General features: G+C 40.4%; 1 protein-coding gene across 1 annotated transcript in view; it reads right to left on the bottom strand.

Moving 5' to 3' along the window:
• gabbr2 (gamma-aminobutyric acid (GABA) B receptor, 2) overlaps positions 1–23,964 on the bottom strand; it is a 156,629-nt gene that overhangs the window by 43,026 nt on the left and 89,639 nt on the right. Inside the window, exons 5-13 of the mRNA XM_056417837.1 lie at positions 21,951–22,016; positions 21,470–21,658; positions 20,253–20,495; positions 15,918–15,978; positions 10,795–10,875; positions 9,853–10,003; positions 9,373–9,505; positions 8,244–8,351; positions 2,382–2,504 (exon numbers count right to left, since the gene is read on the bottom strand). Of these exons, the coding sequence (XP_056273812.1) occupies positions 2,382–2,504; positions 8,244–8,351; positions 9,373–9,505; positions 9,853–10,003; positions 10,795–10,875; positions 15,918–15,978; positions 20,253–20,495; positions 21,470–21,658; positions 21,951–22,016 (1,155 nt within the window). The remainder of the gene's footprint in view (positions 1–2,381; positions 2,505–8,243; positions 8,352–9,372; positions 9,506–9,852; positions 10,004–10,794; positions 10,876–15,917; positions 15,979–20,252; positions 20,496–21,469; positions 21,659–21,950; positions 22,017–23,964) is intronic.

Here is a 23,964-nt window from a genome sequence, read left to right as displayed (position 1 = left end):
AGATCAATGGTACTCCCAATTCTCCACAGTGGGGAAGAGAAATGCAAGCAGGGAGGAGGAGAGATTCTGACAAAGCAAGACAGAGGCAGACAGAAAAAAAGAAAAACAACAGACAGGGAATTCAGACGACCCCCCTCTCTCTCTCTGAATTCCCGAGGGGGTTGGCCTAGCATAACGTGAGAGCTCACAGGAAACTGGAAAACTAATGGTCCTTCTACTTGCACCAACAATTGGTCAGTTAGTTAAAAGTTTCAGTAGCTCATGAGCTCTATGGAGAACACCATCCCCATTCCAAGTGAGCATTTAGACCCAAAATAGCATTGTGCTAATAAAACACAAGGGGATATGTTGGTGGGGGCAAGTTGCCACAGGAAGACGAGACAACATGTCAAGTTTGACCAATTTGTTGTCCCTAGTTTTTTTTCTTTAAATGCCACAACATATTTTTCCTAAAAACATATTTTTCCCATAAACATTGTTTATCCAGGATGTATTTTTATTTTCCCTTGCCTTTCTGAACCCATTTCTGGGTATTTGGGTTGCCATCTGGTTTCTGGTCCCACCTGACACACCTGGAGGCCCAGAGGAGCTCCAGGCTGCCTCTCTCACAGCTGAGCCTCAAGGGTCCACTGCTGCTGGTGTTAGAAATCTGGCAGGCTAGGCAGGCTAGGCAAGCATGCGGAGTCTCTGCCTCAGCCCAGACATGCAGATCAACAACCCCAGGGTGGGATGCACACTCCTCCACTGAGTGGTTAATATATTCACAACTCTCCCCTGTCCGGGCTTAGAGTCTGGGAATAGTCCACAAGGACACAACTGCATACACTGACAACATTCACAAATGAATATGTTAAGCAAGGCTTTGCTACACCCTTAAGGCAGGCTTAAATATATAAGTGGCTATCATCACAAAGGAAATATGACTTTGTTTAAAGTTGTACAAATGTGCTAAGTATACCTTCAGAGTATGATCTAAGGAGCACAACAATGTAAATAAGTATGGCAAATCGTCATTAATCTCTCCACTATTTTCTTCCTCAGAGATCTATCACAGGAATATTTCTGTCAAGGGCTAAGACCTCAGAAAAGCTGACCTGCTTATAGTTTTCTTAGATCGGCGCTATTAGACAACTTATTTAATTTCAGTTGCTATGAAATAATTGCTCCTACTTGTAAGCTGCAGAAGTAAAGTAAACATAATCTGTCTTGTTTAACTGAGTTACTTGTAAGCCTATAAAGGGAATACTACATAGCAATGTAAAACATATTTAACATACTGTACATATAACAGCTATATCATTAGGTATATGTATACATATTATTGTTGTCTCCTCTCCAATTGTTCATACCTCAATAGCATTTTTTGTTTCTCATAGAGTTGCAAGACTTACCTCGATACATTTAGATGTATCGAACGACAGCTGCGGTTACAGCTCAGTGTCTCGCACAGATAGAGTTCACACCCCAATGGTTCTCTGCTCCAGCTCTATAGCACATTTTATCATTACAGTGCATTAGTTGCCCTCTGCCTAATGCGAGTCCATCTTTTTGTGTAACAACTTAATAGATTGAGTAACAAATGTGTCCTGCAGCCTTTTATGCTTAACCAGTGGCACAGTGACCCATCTGTTTAACGGCATGAGAGCATATTCTCAAAAAACACAAGACAAAGCTATTTTAATATATGCAGCTCTAAATCTTCCTGACTCATGCATTTAACCCAATGTCTAATTGTTAAGCAGATATACCAAACACTGTATTATATCCTACTGTATTATGTCATGCAGCAGAAATCTTCAGAAGCAACTAAAGCTACTAAATCCTTTGAGAAAATACATATGCAGTTATGCCTTCCTAATTCACAGTCTGCATTCCCGTATTACCTGTGACAGTTATGTGCTAATATGTCATGCCGAAAACACACCTCACACACCAATAACATCTGATGCCAAAGCAACAGTATGTTCATTTTAGCCAATTGGGTCCACAGCTAGACTAATCCTGTACCAGTCTCAGATAATCTAAGTCTAACCAATCACAGCAAAGCAGAGTTCATTTCTACTCTCCACCATGCCACCTCTCCAGTAAGGAGAAAGTGATGCCAAGTGTCTCTTTTCCAACAGGACTTGCCAAAGTCTCACATCAAAGCTGGCAAATATCCGGCCATGGGATGAGCGCAGGAGGCAGCAATGGCTCTCATCCTGACCCAAAAATAAAAACACACAACAAAGATACTCCCTAAACTGAAAATAAATTTTAAGCAAGAATTTGTGTCACTGGGATTCTCCCAGCTGGGGCTGGATGTTACATCAACATAAACAAAACCACAATCAAGTAAATGTTTAGATGACATGTATGAAGACTTTGAAATGAACACTGACCTCCAAGCTGTATTCTTCCACTGTCCTCTTAAGCGGGTCCACAATCTGCCAGCAAATGAGGATGCATAAGTCGATTAGCAGCATCCCGCCAACGATGATCAACAACTTCTGGTCCTTTATGATCTGAAGGGGGAAAACAACATACGATGCTTGTATTAGCCCAATGGCACACACCTGCTTGTGTTACGTATTTATATTTGTGTCTGTGGAGCCATTTCAAACAACGTTTCCTATTGACCACTGTAATTATGTGATTCTCATCCCATCACAGGACGTGGAGCCCTGCTGGTTTCATTCAAACATCTAATTAGAGACTGATTACAAGCCAAACTGTAAGTCCAAAAGATCAAGACCTATGTCCGAATGTGATACTGACACATGGGGTGACTGGGATTAGTGGTGAGCAGGGTCGTCCTTCAATCAGAGGATCGACGGTTTGATCCCCAGCTCCGCTAGCCCATATCGATGTGTCCTTGGGCAAGACACTTCACCCCAACATTGCTCCTGTAGCTGTGTCTACGGTCTGTCAATGTGTGTGGATGTTAGTTAGTCCGGATGTGCAGGTGGAACCTTGGCCCCGCCCATAAGGGTATGAATGGGTGAATGATGTTGTGTAGTGTTAAAGCGCTTTGAGTGGTCTGAAGACCAGAAAAGTGCTTTATAAATACAGCTTAATTTACCATTTACATGTAGTATATTTAGCAGGTTGCAGTCCACTGGCCCAGGACTGAGAACCAGTGGTGGACTTTAAGTCCATTATGCCACCGGCAGGCCAGGATTTGATACCTTTTGTGCAGTGAATGTGGAAAAAAATCCACCAAACAAGCGCCAACGCCGTTGACCACCAAAGCGCCTCTTTTTAACCATGAACTTTAGAGGGATGAAAGCCGTGACCCGTTTGTGATCTTTATTTATAATAGTGTTCAACTGTCTGAAACGGCAGATCAAAGGAAAGGTCAGGGACCACAGGCTGGACTGTGTTTGGAGAATATCACAGAGCCCAGATGCAGCACAGTGGTCTCACACAGGTTTCCATCCGCCAGTGGGCTCAGGATGAGATGAATGAGGGGGTTGTTTTTTGATCTGGTGTCTTTTGATGGTGTTGGCACTGAACAATTATCGGCAAGGCAAGACGAGGGACATTTCTTTTAGAAATATTGGAACGCTTCAGAGCGGCTTCGAGGAGGGTTGAAGCAGAGTTGGACAAACGGCTGCTTCAGAGCCAATTAAAAACATTTAATGAGCAACAATAAAAAATACCTGGGTATCAGATTTGGTTGACAAAAAGTAACATTCTCCTAATCTAACAAGTAAATAGTTGTGACAAAGATATCGAAAGATATTTTCTGGAGATTTACACAACAAATCACCACCATCTGTTCAACTGTGATACGTTACTCTGCCAACTGAGTCTTCGAAACAAACTATGTAATGACTCTAAATTACCTGAAGTGTTATGTTTGGTTTTCTTTCCCCCGTAACACTGGCACTCAATCCATATCAGTTGGGTTCTAGTGTGTTTGTGTCTACCGATAGATTTTATTCAGAAATATACAGAATAATTTTAAAACTTTGAATGTGCACATCCTAAAATATTAGAAAATAGAATCTCATTGAGGGCAATAATGAACTTTCATGCTCAACTACATGTATAATATTATTTTAATAAAATGTTATCAAAAATCTACTGTTTACTGTACCAACAAGGCCAGGGGCTAGCTATGTCTGCTGTAAAACTGTCACATAAATCAAGTTAAAATGTTGTAACCAAACCGCAAGACACTGAAATAACAAACAAGATCCAGGAAGTGTGGTCACATGATATTTTTAGATTGAAGTGAACGTGTGTACATATGTATGTGATTGAAGGCACGTGTCATAAGCAAATGGGTACTCTGTGTTTGCTTAGCTTAGCCCTATGTGTGTGTGTTTGGGTGTGTGTGCACGTGTGTGTGCGCGCGTGTGTGTAAATGCACATCGAGCAATATATCACAAAGGAGTTCTCACCAAGATAGGCAGACTGACAAATAGCTGCTACAGGGGCCTTGGGGTAAAGGGTTGTCTTTTGAAAAGTGTGTATGTTTATCTGCGTCTGTGGTGTGTGTACTTGGAGAAGGAGGACATTGATTGACAGCTCCCGCCCTCACAGTGTCTCCAGCACTGAGCTCTTTAAGAAGTGAAGGAGTACCGTCCGTAGCCGGCCGAGTGGACCCTTATCGAAGACACCCCTGATTTACAATCTGTGCACTCCCCGAAAAAAGGTAGATGTAGAGTGGGAGAAGGAGCGAGGGATTCAGTTCCAGCCCCACTGTTTGAAGAAAAGATGGCTAACAATTGTGCTTGTCCTTCCCCTGACAGGAGCTGACAGAGATTTCAGGGCAACAACAGCAGCTATCACTCTTCTGAAGCCAAAGCAACCTGCACTAAATTAGTGTGGAGGAAGTGTGATACGTCTGTGTCCTGCAAACAGACCCAGGACATGCCAAAAAATACATCTTGAGGTTTAAGGGCCGACATATGCAGTAGAGGTAAAAGCCGCTTCTGAAGAAACATTGGTTTTGTCTCTGTTAGCCAGGGGGAAAGGATGGGAGAGGGGGAAGTGAGCTAGGATAATTGGTTATGAAGAGCCAGGGCAAGGCTAGAGATCTTGGCAAATTATTTAGTTTTCCTCGACTCTCAATAAGAAAATGATCTGAATAAAAGAGGCCGGGTCAAGTGTCATTGTTTTACAAGCGGCTGAACCCATCGCAGAATTGCAGTGGAAACAGGGAAAGTGTAACTTGTTCATGGCTCCTTGTCTTGTGACCTGTAATCTGTAATTATCCTTATATTCATTTGTTCTTTGCCTTCTTATTATTTTCACTGTGTCTAACCTACATTCTTTTACCATTGTGTGCCACATTGTTTGTCTTTTCCCTTGTTCTGCCCTGCTTTGCCTTCCTCCGTCTGTCTCTCCACCCTCCCGCCAATCCCTCCAACTCTTAGATCCATCCCTCTATCCTCCCTCTCTTCCTGCTCTCTCTCTGGCAGGCCACCCACACTTCCTCCAATATGCAAGAGGGTGAGCGAGAGAGAGTGGGAGAGAGGAGTGCAAAATCTATAAATACAAAAAGGCCGAGCACAGTTACAACACTGAGTGAGCTTGGCGCCACTTTATATAACTAGGCCAGTGAAACAGATTGTGTCAGATGTTTAAAACGTTATTTTTATTTCTGATTCCTTTTTTCACAGAGAAGATTCTAAAAGCAGGTGCGAGGGGCCGCCAATCCTTCAGAGTATTTATTCAAAAGCATGAGTGTGAATACAATCACCCACACACAGTGAGCAATGATAAGCTTCCGAAATAAGACTGGCAGGTCTACATTTTTACTGCCGATGGTTGGGGTTTTATGAACTTTTATCTTATCCAACAGATGTTAATGATGCAATAATTAAAAAAAGTTCAGAACCAGATTCAACCCCAAAAAGTTTTTATTTTGTCACATTGCCTAGCAAAATATATAATAATAATTATATTCATAATTTAGACCAGCTGGCCATTTGTGATAAATAAATAAAAATTCCCTCATGGCATTTCTGAGATAACGCATTGACAAGAATAGGGATAACATGAGGCAACAGTGACCTGGATCTTTAACGTTTGACCACCAAATTCAAATTAGTTCATCCTTGAATCCACGTGGACGTTTGTGACAAATATGTAACAATTCTGAGACGTTGCGATCGGACAGGATTCAACTGAATTGTTTACACAGAGAAAGCTATCACTTATGTCTCTAGCCTAACATCGAAAATCAAAAAACACTCATGTTTGTGTGCGTGTGCTTGTGTGGAGAGATGAAAGAGGTGAGAGCAAAAAAGAAAAAAACGTTTGTGTGAACATGGTGCTTGAGACTACTCAACTGTTTTTACTACCAAAATGGCAGAAGAGAGAGGAAACTACCAAAATGGTGGATGTAGTCTCATACGTGATTAAGCTACGCAAAACTACCAAAGTGAGGGAGGCAGCCATTATTTCATAGAGAAATGGAGCACATAATACACTCAAAAAAACGATTCAAGCCCTTCTTAGAGGTGACACATTTAAATATTGTTTGATACATTTAAATAAATCAATTACAAAACGAAGATATTTATTTTGAATGGGTGTAACACAAAATGTATGAATACTTTCATTTATTAGATTTATTTAGGTTACACTCACAAAAACGATTCAAGCCCTTCTTCGAGGTGACACATTTAAATATTGTTTGATACATTTAAATAAATCAATTACAAAAATAGATATTTATATTGAATGGGTGTAACACAAAATGTATGAATACTTTCATTTATTAGATTTATTTAGGTTAGATGGTGTGCATATCAACTCAAAATAAATGTGTTTCATTGAGGACTACCCTTTGCGCATGCGCCAGCTGAAAATCAGTTGTTTACAAGGTGAAGACACTTTCAGGGCTGTACGGTGGTGTAGTGGCTAGCACTGTTGCCTCACAGCCAAAAGTCTGTGGGTTCAATTCCCAGTCAGGGCTTTCCTTCTGGGTGGAGTTTGCATATTTTCTTAGTTAGTTAGTTAGTTTATATTTTGAGTTGGACAAACACAAAATTTAATTTAATTTAATGAATATCGTTATTTTATTTTAGATGTATTTGATACAAATGAGTTGGACTAACTTAATTACATTGTATTGCACTGATGTGCTAAATTTGAGTTGGAGTTGCATATAATTATTGGATGGAAAACCTGCCAACAATTTAATTGAGTTCATCCAATGAGTCATTTCTTTGAGTGTAGAGGCAGCTTTTACACAACACATGCAGCTACTGTATGTGTTTATGAGTATGTGTATGTGTTGTGTAATAATTGAAACAATAAGGAACAGAAATACACTCAATGCAAGGCAGATCCTCACCGCCACAGTAAAATACAGCAACTGTTACTTTATCACACAGAAACCTGACTCAGACCTGGCAGCCTTTTAACTGATAAAGTTACTGTTACCAACACTACTCATAGAGACTGATCTACACACAATAACACTCTTATCACCGCATTAAAACAACACAATTATTGCAGCAACAACGATGTCAATTTTTAACAGCACTAGCAAAACTCGGCGGCCCATAAACTAGCCCAATAACACAATAACAGTTAAACTTAAGACAAAACAAACAGGGTTACAAACACATTCTGACCAGACACCAGCATCTTAATCCGCGATGATTCGTTGCGGTCAATGTGGAATTTGACTTGTTTAGTGAAGCTGCGCGGAGATAAATCATCCGTACGGCAGTGGGAAATTCTTTGGAAGCTACGGGAATTTATTTTCCTTATGACCGGAAAATGCCGACTGGAATAGGAAGAGAGCTGGTCATAAAATGTATACTTCTCTTCCTCTGAATAATTTGATTCTCCCTTCTGCAGGTTGAAGTTGGGAATCAAAAACAGTCTATTGTATGACCAGCGAATGTAGAAATATTCCTAGGTTTTCTTGAAAGCGTCGCATCAACGTTTCATGGAAACAGAATCGTGTGGGATCCCACCTTGGTGAGATTTTTTTCGCATCTGCTGGGGTTTAGTGTTAAACTTAAATCAGGCTGTTGAACCATTTAGGCAACATCTCGTTGTTCCAACCACATGGTGAAGGCCCAACAGACATATCCCGATTACGAGAATGGGTCCGAACAGATGGACCATCGAACAACCCCAAAACATTATGAAGTACAAGTACTAATCTTTGAGACCTATGTGCAGACCTTTGATCAATCAAATTATGAATTTATACTATCAATAATACTACTTTAAATTAGATTTTTAATCACTCACATGTACATATCATAATATATTATATATTTCAATACCTTCTTCTTCATCTTCGCATTCTTGAAGATGGCGTGCACCCTCCAGGTCTTGGCAAACATAGCACCAAAAGCTGTTGTGTATCCAACAATGAGGATCCATGTCCGAACCTATCAGAACAACAGGGACAAACATAATTGTGTCATGTCTTAAAACTGGTGATCAAGACCTAAAACAGTGTCTGATCTGACAGGCATTTGCATTTTTCTCAAGATGTTCATTTAAAATAGCTTTGTGAAGCCTTCTTAAAATAAGTAGCTGTCAAATTCATTTTTCCTCCCTAAGTATGGAGCCCTGGGAGAACATCCTGGACCATAGAAGCTGTCACACTCCTAAGAGCATTTCATCTTTATGAGAAACAAAACGCAGACCTCTTAGTGCTTCAGCACAAAGGACACTGCTGACATGTTTTAAAATATTACAATTTGAATAAAGACTATGAATAGCTACAGAGTGCTTCTGTATACTGTATGTTTGAATGCTGCATGTGTGCAGTTTTAAAAAAATGTGCATATCAGTATGTGGGCCCTTTCAGCACCACAACTACTGTAAACCCTTCACAGTTAAACCGGCTCTTCACCTGCCATTCACGAACATATCGAGAGAGAGCAATAAAGCCAGGGACAGAGGCAGGGTAAAGAAAAAGACACAAAAGACACCATTTAGACTCAAGGAGACCAGCACATATTAATTGACAGTGCATGGATCAACCTCTGTGGTCCTTTGCTGTAGAAGCAGACGTGACATGCTCTACTTGGGCTCTGCAGCAAAGCTTCAGCCAGGTGGTGGCAGCTTGAGACGTCTTTGTATCTGGAAGGTGGTATCTCAGTGGAAACCACTTAATCAAAACTCTTTAATTAATCCAGCATCCACAAAGTCACAAAGTAAAGCTACTTGGGGGGAGGCATTTAATGAGCTCCATGCTAGCTAGAGAGCTAGAGAGCCAGAGAGAGACTCAATCCATTCTCACATGCGATTGGTGTTATAGCAGTAGTCACCATATCTTCACTCATTTACAGAGCTATTTGGTTAGCCAATGAGCAAGGTTCAATTAAATAAGACCGGGAGCTCACCCCAACTTCTATTAATTATTTTATGTAAAAGTGAAAAGTGCTGAGGGAACTAACTCACAGTGCAGAGGGTCTCAAACTCTTTGTCAGAGACGAAACCTCCATCGAGGCCAAACAGGAAGATAGAGGCGTAGGAGAGCATGCCTCCTAGGATGATCAGGTTGTTCATGTAGGGACTGGACATCTTGATTAGTCTGGGAGAGAACAGATGGTTAGGTTAGAAAACACTCAAATAGAATAGATCCTATTCACCGGTAATAATTCAGTATGAAATGTAGGTATCGAAGAGAGTGAAACGTGAAATTATAATCAGGGATTCTCATGCTTCATCATTCTTTTACTTCAATACCATTCAGTTTCCTGTGATTCTTCTCTGTTTCCATTGATCTCCTTCTTCTTTCTCCCTTAACACCAATTCATCATTCACTTTCCCGCTCCACCACACGTTTATCTTTTTCAGCTTCACTCGCAATCCTTCAACTGACCCCTCCCTTTAGCCTGCTACTCTCAAAGCTGGGCTTCACCAATCCTGAATGCTGACCTGTGGTTGCGGTTCTTAATGTTGAAGAACAGGAAGGCCCCTCCCATGAGCATGCCCAGTATAGTGAGGGTGGACATGATGCTGTATAGGGGTACGTTGATGTGGCGCCGCTGCAGCCGCACAAATGTACGATCCTTGGGAGGCTCTACACCTATGAAGAAGATGCAAAAAGGTTTTGTTTAAGGGTAAAAATATAGAAAACAGTGGATTTCTCCTTCTCCAGGGGTTCCTCTCTTCATTTCGACCTGCCTCCTTCAACTTTTTTTTCATTCAATTACAAAATAGTGAGACTACAGCAGACATCCAGTGATTTTAAACCAATTTACTGGTCTTCAGTTACCCTGAGTTGAGTGGATATAACTCAATGAACCAAAGTCAAGGTATTATGGTTAGACACTGCACTTTTTTTATCTTTTGCTCTATTTCTCTCTCACCAGATTGGCATCAACTCACACATCTCCACTTACTGTGGTCAGGGATGTGGAAACACGCATCTTAGACGCTACTGCCCTAGAGTTTCTTTATGTGGGGCATGGCCGACAAGAGGGAGAAAAAGTGGGAGAGTGGTGACGGGGGGGAATAGCCAGGGGAATTAAACTAATTATTAAGTATGCCAACACAGGCCAACGTGGGACGAGTGAAAAATTGACCGGTAAATAATTTAGCTGATGGAGGACAGTTTAGAGTGTTAAAGGAGAGTTGCGAGTCCCGATACGGAGTGGCGGTAGTGTCTGAGTATGTCCCCGAGTGTGTATTTGTTTTGGTAAGAGTTTTGGTTCAAGTGAGCACGTGAACGACAGAGGAAAGTGCTGAGCAGGTAAGTAAATGGCCTTTAAAAAAAATACAAACACATATTAGATGCACCGGGACACTTTTTTCTTCTTCAGTGAGTTTTACATCCCTGAGACACACACAAACACTCATAGTGAGTGTTCTTCATACCTTGGAACCTTATGGAGTTATTGATGAGGTCCAGGACATCAGCAATTGCATTGTACTCTCCCACCTTCATCTCCTGGCCCTCTGTTAAAAAACACACACACGTATACAAAGACATTAGAATGAATATTTGTACTTCAACTTACTTAAGCGATTGGCTTAATAGTTGCACCAGTTTTGGAGTTTTCTCGCTTGGTTTTCTAGCAAGTCATGTTAAATATCGCAGGAGGCAGCCTGAAGGGTTTTTAAATGTAGTCCCAGTGACCTGTATCAAGTGAAAATGTAACAGAGGCTACTACAATTACATTGGATTTAAATACTTACTGGACACAGAGAATAATGGTCCAGCTATAAACTGTACAATCTGGCACTGTGATTAACGAGCTTCGATTCACAGTGAGATCTACCTGAATCAATCATTAGAACAACAAAGTATCCACAACAGACATTTGACAACACTCATTTAGATTAAGATTCTCAATTTGTAGATTTAAGATAAAGCCGAGTATATACAGGAGAATGTATTCCTGTTTAAAAATAAACGTTTTTAAATGATCAGTTTATTATTATAATGGAGAGCTAAAGTGTATCAGGGTAGGGAATCATAAACACAAGCTAACAGAAATATGTGTATATATTTTTTGTGTGAAACAAGCAAGAGCAGAATTTCAATGAGAAGAATCTCCATATTATGTGGAGGGAAATAATGAATGGAGGCAACTGAAATTGTCATCAACTCTGTTTTTATATTTCAAGATACACCGACTATCTCCAGATACAGTCAACTGATTGTAAACCTCCATAAACCCCAGACTGCAAACACCACTGTCTCTGTGATGTTGTGGTCAGCTATTTCATTTCTCTCTTTTTGGCACAATTATGAGTCCCTCAGGTGTAATACTGAAGCAAGCATGACCTTGTCGAACAAGCCTGGGCCTTCGCTCTTCTTCCCTCATGAAGATTACTCGCTTAAGAGTGTGCACCAGGGAGGAAAGGATGGGGTGAGGGGACAAATGACTTATTATTTTTCTGTACGCACGACACACCCGCATGGAGCGCATGCACAAATCTGTCTCTGCTTCTCCCTGTTATCGCTGTTAGAGGCCCATTGAACTCCTCAGCAGCATTGTCCTTGACCACGAAAATGACAGATAACATCCGTTTATGCAGCATCACAGGGCACCGCGTTCCCCTCTCCTCTCGGTGAATCACCTCATTTTGATCTCCAATTCCGGCATCAAAGCATCAGTACATGTTGAAAATACTAGACAGGCTGTGAGCAACAATTTCAGAACAGTCCATGTGATGTGTACATAATCAGGATTTGTATATCTCAAAACTTCTCCGTGCTGAGCAAGGATAAATAAGCATGTTTGCCGTGACCACGTCCTTTGTTAGGATATCAACAGTCGAAGGGATTGAACATCAGCACTCTTCCTTTGAGATACTATCCCAGCACTCTATTCCCACAGGGAATATTCATGGCCTCAGCAGGCTTGAGATGCTCAACCTGCCGCTCAGCCTGTGCAGAGACATTTGACTCATTTTTGTTGGATTAGTCATTTTAAATATCTGTGAAGATCAGTGAAATTTGTTCACTGGAAATGAGACAACTTTCCTAACATAATATACTCATCCTAAGATAATATACTCATGTATATATATATATATATATATACACACACATATATATTTACAAATTACTCTGGAATGAATTAGAGTACAAGTATACAGTAGCATAAAGGCAAATACTCAATTAAAATACATGTTACTATACTTAAACACAGTATTTAAGTAAATGTGTTTTTTTCCACTGATGCTCAGAGAACTCTTTGTATCAGAGACTCATTCTGGTATGAAAAGTAAAATATCAAAGTGTTGATTGCTGGAACTCATTCGCAGTATAAATCTTTTGTAATGCTGAACTCTTTTATCAACACATTATGACCCGTCTTTGTAGAAGTGTAAGTTATTGTGATTACATTATTTTAGAGTTATTTTATATTCTTCTCACATTAGTTTGTCTTTGATCAAAATCATGATTTTTATTTTGTTTGTCAGATCTGTGCGTTCTAACTACTTCATTTAAAAACATTGGCACTAAAGTTCATTGATATTCTTGTGAGCTATTTAAATTGAAAGGCTGTGAGAAGACTATTGCCTTGAGGTAAACTGACAGTGAGGGTGTTGCTAGTTCAAATTCCTGTAGAAGATGATGGAAAAGCAGCTTACTTGAGGTTTTTTGGAGAAGTATCTCTAAGATCCAAAAGATCTTAACCTTTTACCCACACATTTAAAAAAAATCACCATAGATGTATCAATGAACCTCTCCTCATCTGACAGAATGACAAACGCCTTGTTTTCTTGTCCACCCTCTCAGAAGGACTGCGACTGTGTTCAAGGCCTCTGCGACCCATCGCTTGTCCTGGTGAGAGGGGGAATAAAGCCATTGATGCCCCTCACTAAGAATGCCTGACGGGGGGAAATGGAGGATCAGACTCTGAGGACAGATGAGAGGGTCATGTTGAGGATCACTGCCTTTTGAAATGTTCAAGCTGGGGCTGTCCCTCCTCTCCTCTCCAACTAGCTCAAGCTCTGGTGTCAAAAGGGTGACACATTCACGACCCTTGACAAGTGAGGCAGAAGGGATGGAGTGAAGGATAAGGAGGGATGGCGGAGGTGGAATAAAGCTATACGATGATAGTAAGAGATAGATGTAGCATAGGGAAAGGATTTAGCTGAGGGAAGTGTGCTTTGGAGACACAATGAACAGCCACTTCAGGGAGAGAAACATAGAGCAGGGAAAGATACAAATCAATAGCAATGCATGGCGATGATTACTTTCCTTGTTTATGCGAATTGTACACCATGGATTAATTGAAAACATCCTTTTTAAGAGGTATGATTTCTGTTCTCAGACTTACTGGAATTGTACAGCATAGAGTTTGTCACTGTAATCATTTGTTATGCGTTATAAATAAAGTTGCTTCAAAACAAAAAACAAACTCCTTAGCTTAGTGTAAGTGCAGTCGGATTCGAGCACCGTGGATGCATTTTTGTTCGTCCTGATGAATTCTCCCTCATATCTCTCTTGACCTCATGCTGTTTTCCACCCAGGTCAAAGAAAAGCAGCTGATAAAAGACATAGGACCTACTCTTTTTCACTATTCTTTCACCGAATCCTTTGTCAGTAGGACTTCATGTATTTAAGATGAGGTGCCTCAGAGTCAAAGAAATCAAAGACTCTCTGAACCTCATATAAAGCCCATTAAATATCTAAAACACCACTACCATAATAATGATCTACTACACATAGGAGACTGGGCTACGAATAGATTCTAAGTTGATAAAAAGTATATAGCTCAGAGATATATTACAACACTTAAAATCAGCAGCGGCAGTAAATAGCCTGTAACAACTCACATGATTAAAGGATATGTAAAGCTCGACATAAGCCTATAAAAAACAAGTCAGGTGTTGATCCTCATTATGTCCTCAACAGTGTCGAGTTCAGTGACCCAGAAAGCTTCTCTGAACAACGATATGTTAATAAGATCTCCACCTGTAGGGGATGGTGAATGTATTTTGATCCCCCAATGTTTCAGAGTCGCAGGAGAACCATGATTACATAGAGTTACGTTAGATTGCATAGTCCAGACATTTGATTGCACACTTTTGCTCAGCTATTCGTTATTAAAAAGGGCATTTAGTTAGACCAACATAGAACTGCCCAGATGGACCTTCTAGGATATGTATGACATGTATAACAAATTAAAGGATTTGATGTTATAATTATTAATATTATATAATTTGTTGTTGCTGTTTGGATTTCACGATACAATGACACCTGTCGACACAACTTCACACAGTCTTAATCTCATACAACAGATATATTTACTGTACTCATGTTTGTCTTAATTGAATATAAAATATTCTCCACAATAAATCAATATGAACCATGTGGTCTCATATTTGATCAAATCCACTGAGCCTGGAAACACCAACAGAGGCATGATCATAAACACTCACATTCTGCTCACACACACACACACTCAATATATGCAGCCAGAGGGCTCAAGCCCCTCTGCACTGGGGAAGATAAGCTAGTTAGGCGGAGGGCTGAACAGCAGCATGCAGTGTGCTACATACAGTCGGGGGAGCCCGGGAGCTGGGAATCCCCGGCATCAAGATGGAATCTCTTGGTTATTCTCCCACTCTGCAGGCCCTGCTGGCTCAAAAATAACCTCAGGATGATGCTATGCGGACAGAGAGTATATTTTTTATGTACAAACTGTGACAGTCCAGACATACATCCTGTCACCATGGAGGAGATCAAGCACAGTAAAGCACCATTGGCCTTTTGCTTTAAAGTTTTAGAGTCACCTAACCTGCCCCCACACACACACACACACACACACACACACACAGAGTAGAGCAGATGTTTACAGAAAGACTTGAGGGGATTTTACTCACAAAAGCGAATATCTAAAACATTTTCGTATTTTTTCTGAAATACAACCCTCGCAGTTATGCAAATAATGACCAACCTCTCTAGGAAAACAACTAATGAGATAAATGTGAGTACAAAGCCTCTGACTTGAACACTGTGAACTCCTTTAGCCTCTCTTTCCTGTGTATACTGTATGACTGCTGCAAGCTTTTCCTGAGCTGTATTGGTCAGGATCCATTATCGGTACTGGGTGTATCAACCGTGGAAGCCTTCTGGCTTGAAAAAATTGTAAGTGGCTTTTTAAAAAACTCTGGTAATCCAGCAACATTTCTCAAACAATTGCAGGTTCTATTGAACACACTTGTGCAGTAGCTGAAATTAAAATAAATTGTAGAACTCATTCTAACTCGGACTAAGTGGAGTCTTAAGAGCAGGTGTGGATGGCCGGAGGCGACAAAAAAAGCCCTTTATGCTTTGAAACAATTTTTCTCATTCAAAATAGATTGAGCAAAGGTAAAAGTTTGTAAACAATATACATAAATGACTATTAAGCGTCTTTGTGTATTCGGAAAAGCGCTAAATAAGTTTGAATTATTAATTATTATATTATTATGCAAAACCAGAAGAGAAAATCTATACAGATTAATCTGAGGAGTAGTATTAGTGTCACTCATACCTTGAAACTGGTTAAATTTGATTGTGCCCATCCTCTCTCCGTTCCGAAACATGACTTGGCCCTAAAAAGAAGGAAAAAAAACACATAACGCATGAAACATTGGAAACATATTTTATAACAAACGACCACCCTATAGAAAAAACAGTTGGACGCCTTTGATTTAAACTCCACAGGAACAAGACAGCAATTTCAAGCCGGGCAGCATCTGTAAAACTCAGACACGGTAGACAAAAGTAATTAAACTTAATTTTGTAATACATATTCAAATCCATCTCTCCTATGTATTCTCAATCTTTCTCTCTCTTGTTGTATTTTTTCCTTCCCCTGTCTCTTTATCTCTTTCTCCCTCTTCATCTACAAAGAGTGTTCAATTAATTCAGCCAACCACCTGCTAACAGAGCTTCATAATTACACATTTAACTGGGTTCACATATTTCTGACTGGCTAACAAAACAGGTGAGAGTGGAGAGTGGGGTTGACAGATCGATAGACAGATAGACGGAGAGAGAGATAGAGATATATTTAGAGAGAGAGCATTTGCATTAGCTGATTAAAAGACAGCTGAGGGGAGAATATGGGGAAGGAAGCCGGAGACCCAATTCTGCCTCAAAAAGATGGCAAGCTTTGAAGTAGCAGAACAGGATCCCACCCCTCTGTTTGAATCCCAGGCTTTGTGTGTCATCTTTGATGTCAATGTGCATTCACTTAATATGTTGTCACATTATGCTTATGCGCATGCATGTGCCCTATCCCTGATGATGCATTTGTGTGAGCAGAACAAGCTACATCTGAGACGTAGGGCCTCCAGTGCTGCTGTCCTCCTGGGGATATACAACAGATTCACATCTCAGTGTCAATCTGACTTGTCAACACTCAAATGTTTATTTCGTCATACACTGCTCTTTCTTACAATATGCTATGCAATATCCCCGTAGTGCAAGTAGGACGGCGCAGTGCCCCTTGGTTCAGCTCATTAGACATTACATTCATTCAACTGTGTAAACAAGGTCAGACAATGTGGGAATCTAAATCAGGGAACATGCCTTGAACCTGTATGACTGAGTGTATGTATCAAGGTTTCCAGAGTAGCTAGCTTCATTATTATGCTCTCGCTATGTATTAGCATTGCCACCATAATTGCCCTTGACACCAGCAAAAGTGGAATAAACACAAACCTTATTGAAATGGCGTGTAGTTATTTTAACAGCCCCCAATTTGTTTTCTCAAGTGTATACACGGTTTAGAGAACATGCAAAATATATCAAACGGATGCAGTCACTCACTCTTACATTCTTAATTGCAAATAAATGTCTGTGCGACGCAGATTTAATTAACCCCCTTTGACCAATATTCAAAGAAGCTTCTGTAAAGCCCTCTTTCTGCAAGGTATTATGCTGAGGCAACCTCACTGGAGTGTATTGACCCAGACAGGAGTCCCTTGTCTACTATTCACAGGACGTTCAGACCTGAGTCACAATGTTGTCTGATGGAGCAATCACTCTTTTTCCCGGCACGCATGTGTATGTGTGCGAAGGTGTCTTTCTGAGGTGAGATGGTGTAGGCGGCCAGGTGTCACTTTGGCTGAGAAGGTGCAAATACTGTCAGTGACAGGTATGCCGAGGTCAAATGAAATGTCAGTCTGTGAGCTGCAGGTGTGGCATCCTCCAGGCTTTTAGGGTTTGAGTTGGAAACCCTCTTAATGTGAACGTAACTGTGATGCACACACATTGATGGTGGAAAACAGATGGACGTAACACCCCTCTGTTTTAGCTCAGTGTGGCTGTCTGAGGTGACTGTCAAGCCTCGGGTTGTGCTATACACCATTACCCAGAAGGACACTGATACCAACATGATGACCACTGACCACCACTTTTTTGCAACACAAACAAACAGACTTGTCATCTCCAATCACAATGTGCTCTCTCCCTCCTGGGTAAATTTCTAGCAGCTATCTGCACTCTCTGTGCCCTGAAAGTCTCTCCCAGCTAATGTCAGCCTTTCTCTCTGGCCCTGACAGCAGCCAGATCAATACTGTGCAGCCCTCCATGATCACTCCCCTGCTGCTGCAGCTGCTGCTGCTAAGAATTCAGCAGCAGGACTGAGATCAGTGCGGAATGGACATGGTTTGGTCCCATGAGACCTGTGTGTTTACACAGCAAACACAAGGCGTAAAAGCGTGACATCAGGAGAGACACGAGGCTCATGTCAAGGTATGATCCCATATTATCAAGCACACATGCACACATTTAAAACCAAGGGTAGACATTTCACTGCACATGGATTAATTTGATTGGAAACCCAGTAGGAGTCCTTGTAATTCACAAGCAAACCCAGAGAGTTGTGCAATAGCCCCATTTGAAATCTGAATACGAAGATAGCATAAAAGATGTATGCAGTGGATGCAAATTGCCTTCCTCTGTCTTTGTTTGTAATGCGTGGGTGGAAGTATCTATGTACTAAGTGTGTGCTACGTACAGGGAACACGTTTGATCTCATTTTAGTTATCTCTTAAAATAACAGCTTTAATAGTGAACAGATCTCAAATATTTGGGTACAAAGATGCATTTAATTACTTTTGTTATGCTGCTGTATTTAAACCATGTATTGTTTAACACATGCACACGGTTCTTGCTCAGAATTTTGTTATTATAGCAATCAGGATTGTGGTTGCCAAAAACAAACACATCATTCAGAGAAGAATTTAACCTCATCAAAACAAGAGCAATTTGATTTACTCTAAATTTACGACTATGTCCATTTCCCATTCCATGTTGTTGTTATGTAAAACAAAACTCTCTAAATCCATTGATTTATTACTTCATCATTGTTGTCATCCCTTCATCATGACATTGTTACAGCAAGCTTTCATTAATACAGTGGGACATCAATCATGACTTCCACAGGTCAAAAGTAGCTATACATAAGTATTTAAATATAAAGTACAGTAAACAAAGGTGCAATGTAAAGTAAATTAGAAATATTGCAATATATTTAAAGTGTACAAAGCTTTCTTCCTTTACTCTGTTACGTTAAGAGAGAACATTCACTTTCTTATTTAAAATCTGAATGCAGGACTTTTACGTGTAATAGAGTATTTATACACTGTGGTAAATTCACTTTAGTAAAGGACTTCTTCCACCACTGATGGCAACATCTGAAGAATCAATATGAGTCAATACCAATATTAAGGACGGGAGAGATTAAGATTGCTAGTCCATCCAAACACCCCACCAGGACTTCATTATCTATTAGTGTGAAGTAAAACGTGCATAAAATGCGACACAACCATCAAAATTGCATCCTGCACGGCTTTGCTTCCCCGAGTCTCTGGGGAAAGACTCAATGTCAGCCTGGTTCTCATCAGCAACCCTGAGTGGGTCTGAGGTGAGAGGGGTGAGAGCAGAGGGGTGAGGATGACGACCCGGAGGATTTGGGAGAGTGCTGCAACATACATACATCTTTAGGGACATTAGCCAAGGAACTCACAATAACACCAGTCTGTGGCCTGTACCGATTTCTCAAGGCTATTTTCTCTGTCTTTTCTTCTGTTGAAAACTATACTGTATCTGTATTGCTATCATTATCTGTATCCATTTATGTATTGTGTTCCTCCCTGACTTCAGTCTCTCACCTTTACTTATTTAGTAAGTGTTTATTACCTTCCTAATATTCCAGTATAGCCAATCTTTCTCCCCTTTGTCCTCACTAGCATTTTGAAAACACACTTATGAATATGATATGTGTAATATTCGGTTTTACTGTAAGGCCCTGCTTGCCTACTGGATGTCTAGGCTGGTAGCGGCTTGGAATCCTCAAATAACGGGAGTGTCCTTTACACAGGAACAGCTGATATCCTCCAACAGCTCAATAGGCAGCGAGAGTCAACACACACACACACACACACACACACAGCGTGTAGATAGCATAGCCACCAGGATCAATCTTGAATGCATTGGAGTGAGTCTGCATCACCAAATGACACCACTTTGGGCATCCTCCACAGACAAGGATGGCTTAGATATCTCATCTGCAAACAAGCTTACGAAGCAGTAATTAATGCCTCTGTGTGTTTCCAGATTTTGCCACCCCCATAGTATACAAACATAGAACATACATAGTGTATATGCATAGACGCAGATGGCTGTTTCCTTATATATAGTATCTTTGTGTTTGCCCTTGTCAACTAAGTGTATAATGGCTGCTCTGATCACTCAGTTTACATTAGGAAAGTGAGTGAAGTATGACATGTTTTTTTAACTACCAACACGTCAGACTGTGCCATATTTTACATAATTACCTTATTAAAAGAATATAGCAAATTGCTGCTGAACTTACTGTAACACCAAAAAAGTTGGTCTCATTCATGACGTCCAGCACCATTTTCCCCACTTCGCGGTCATCCACAGTGAAGTTATGGAAGATGTTCTTTCGTTGTTTTACCCGGAGAAGTTCCATAACTCGAGTCAAGGTCTTAGCGATGACCCAGATCCCATCGTAGGCAAAGCCATGAAACTTGCTGGCCTCCACGCCTTTCTGCTGAAGCTCTCGGCTGTACTCTCTCTCGTAGTCCTTCGGGGTCTGAAAGAGGGGAGAGAGATCAAAAAGACAAAATGTGCCTCTAATGTAAAAAATAAATTCTTTGAAAAAGGCATTACTATTGGATCGCTTCAAATGTACTATTGTTGGTGTAACCTTGACCAATTTTCCATATGGTTTAAGATGCAAAGGCAGAGTTCCCACTCTTTTATAGAGATACTTTTCCAGAACTTTTCCTGGACATCTTCAGCTGGTATGACATACAGGGACACTAATATGTTCCTCATTGTATAAGTCTGTGGCTCATCTATGAAATAGTCTCTTACATGCTTGGAAATTATTAGATTATAATGCAAAGATGACTGCAGATGTGCAGTACTTTTCTCTATTGTGAAGCTGCCGCTATAAAAGTTAAACCTTTCATGTCATGTTATGGTTCATTTTGCATTAAAAAAGAAGCAATGTGTGAGAAGAGAAAATGTTAACAATTAGGCAAAAGAAAGCCCTGTATCAGCCTGTGTTTTGAGCTCACATTTCTTGTTTTTGCCCCAGCTTCCCAGTTGTTATTATTCAACTCTCTCAACACACATTTGAAGCCATTGCTCCAAGCGAAAATCTAATGTGAGCAACTAAGCCAAACACGCCAACCAATTTAGCCATTTAAAACAAGCTGGGATCAATGTCTGAAAAATTTGTTTTCCAGGGCGCATGGGAACCCTGAAAGTTACTTGAAATGCTGGTTTAGCATCAATGCTACTGTATGAGGTAATACAGTATGAAAATTAATCCCATGATTGGTCTCTGGTTTAAAAACATGCATCCGAAGTGTCTTTTTGTGGAGATGGTACGCTTGTGTCATTGTATCATTCAGACACAGGACCGACTTGTAGGTGATTCCCTTTCTTGGGAATGTAATTTTTTTATTTAAAATGACTTAACATTTAATGCCATGTTGAATTGCTTAACACGATTGAAAAACAACCATCCTCTTAAGTATAACAGTGGGTGTAGCTCACCCTGCCAGAGATGCCCTTGACCTGGCGAGCGCTGAGTGGCTCAAAGTCCACACTGATGTATCCCTCCATGGCTGTGAGCAGCTTCTTAGTGGTGCAGTTGGTGCTGTTGGCCTGCTCCCACCAGTTGCCTTGGTACCAGCCGGGGATAATCCACTGGTATTTACTACCAAACATGTTAATATTATATGCCTGGGAAGGGGTCGGAAAGAAAGTGCAAGTTGAGGTGATACAACAGCAGGAGATACAGTATAATATATAAAGAATAAACCTTTGTGTAATTATTCTTACTTTATGTGAGCTGCTAAACAAATGTAGCTTATGGAATACTGAAATTATGAACTAAGCAACAAGACCAAAACATTACACATGAGGGAAAATTATATCACTCCGATGTTGTTTACCAAACCAGATTTATTTTGTCGTAACTTTACAAGATATCTGACAGTTTTCACTCCTAACTGAATGCAGGGTACGGACTTACGCAGCAGAAGACTTTGGATGCCAGGTTCTCGTCAAACTGGCCGATAATGATTCTAACATCATTGTCCTGAAAAAAGAAAGAAAGACACATCATCACTTAAATGGCAGATATGAGCACCATGGTGATGCACTTCGGGCGGAGCAGTGGCTTAGAGGCAATATCAAGTGGCAAAATGTCGATCCATAACAACAGAGACACAAGTGGAGCAGAACTGCTTTCTTTTCCAACCAGCACAGATACACATGGAGATTCGGCACACACGGCCTGTTGATTGACTCTGTAAATAATTTAGATTGACCGGGTGGACATGCAGCATGTTTCCTGATGGGGAAAAAAGATCAGGCTCTAGGACCAACAATGTAATTTAGTGTGCAGTTGCATATGTACAGTACTGTACAAACACAAGCAGATGACACGGTTCAAAAACACCCCAAATCTAATTAAATAATAATAACAGGTTGGATGAATCAACACATGCTCAACAAGGCTGGAGGTGATGTGTGAAGGATGGAGAATAGTCGATCATAAGGCCCGTATTCAACCATGACACTTCAGACAAAAAAATCTAGCAGCAATATTTAAAAAAGAAAAGAAAATCTGTGTACTGAAAGAATGAATTATGTTAATGAATATATAATGTGGTGTTACGCAAGACTTGTCGACTTGCAATAAGATTCTCATTCTTTGGCAAAACATTACTTAAAATGTAATGCGTTTTCAATGACATGTACTCTGAGTGTTCCATGGTGTGTTCAGTTCTGTCTTATTTGGATCAGGTGAAAATATTATGTCTTGCAAACAACCATCAATTGAAACCTTTTAGCGCACTGCTGATTTGAAGCAGGTCTTTTTTAAATGCAATTATAAAACAGATCACTGTGACAAACTGCTTTTTAGTTGGGTTGAATTGTAATGAAAAATTATCTAAAGGCAGCTTTTTTTTGTTTAAACCAAGGGAATTACACCTGCAGTACTTTCAATGAACCTACTGCATATTGTTCTGCCTTTATACTGGATAATGAGAAACCATTATGAATAAAGTTCATCAAGTCATCTTCCCTCAGGCAATCTCTACCATATGTCATTCATCCACAAATCAGAGGGGGCAACCAATCACTGTCATTTTAAATCCAATTCCTTGAGGCGATTAGACCCACAAGGTGCTACCCAGGAGCCAAACAATGTAGTTATTCCTCTAAATAGAGTGGATATACTGGATAAAATATATAGAAAAAAATCACCCAAAATCAGAAAGATTATATATATATTTACATATATATATATATATCGGTCTGTTGGTCTGATAGATGCTAATGTACTTCCTACACTCAAATTGTACAGCACATTTTTTTCATCACAGAATTATCAAAAAAGTTTCTATCATTACAAATGGGACACACACACACACTAAAGGACATGAACATTAAAAAAAGCTGAGCAGTTCAATAAAAAGGCTTCTTATTAAAGCCAGAAAGCATTCTGGGACATTTAAAGGGGTCTTTTGCAAAAAAGCCCGAAGCCTGAAGTGTTGGTCCACTGTGTGCGTGTGTGTGTGTGCGTGTGTTTGTGTGTGTGTAAGTGCAAGTGGCAACTCAATAACACTGCCCTACACTGGAGGAAAGGCACTTAACCCAAAGGACTCCAGCCACGGCCTAGGACCACAGCATCAGTATAAATTCTGGCCTGCCTGGCAAAAACATGAAAAGACTGTGTATAGTAGGCAAGGGCATTAGTGAGTGTGTTGTGTTTGTCCATTACAGATGGACTAGGTCACTACAAGGCTCCAAATCACCCTCGATGCTTGAGCTTTTATATATTATAAACATAATTGCTTTCAAAGAGGGTCGTGTTTAGGGCAGCCTTGCCGGCTTTATCCGTGACAGGGTTTTTTGTTACTTTATGTTGGTGATAAATGTATGATAGTGGTTTGAGTAATATTGCTCCTCATAAGCCCGATCAAGCACTGTTAAGGCTTATTAGGCACAAACACAGACACACACACACACACACACAC

The sequence above is a fragment of the Pseudoliparis swirei genome, chromosome 1, assembly GCF_029220125.1.
Source record: "Pseudoliparis swirei isolate HS2019 ecotype Mariana Trench chromosome 1, NWPU_hadal_v1, whole genome shotgun sequence".
Taxonomy (NCBI): domain Eukaryota; kingdom Metazoa; phylum Chordata; class Actinopteri; order Perciformes; family Liparidae; genus Pseudoliparis; species Pseudoliparis swirei.
This window is presented reverse-complemented; position numbering and strand designations above follow the sequence as displayed.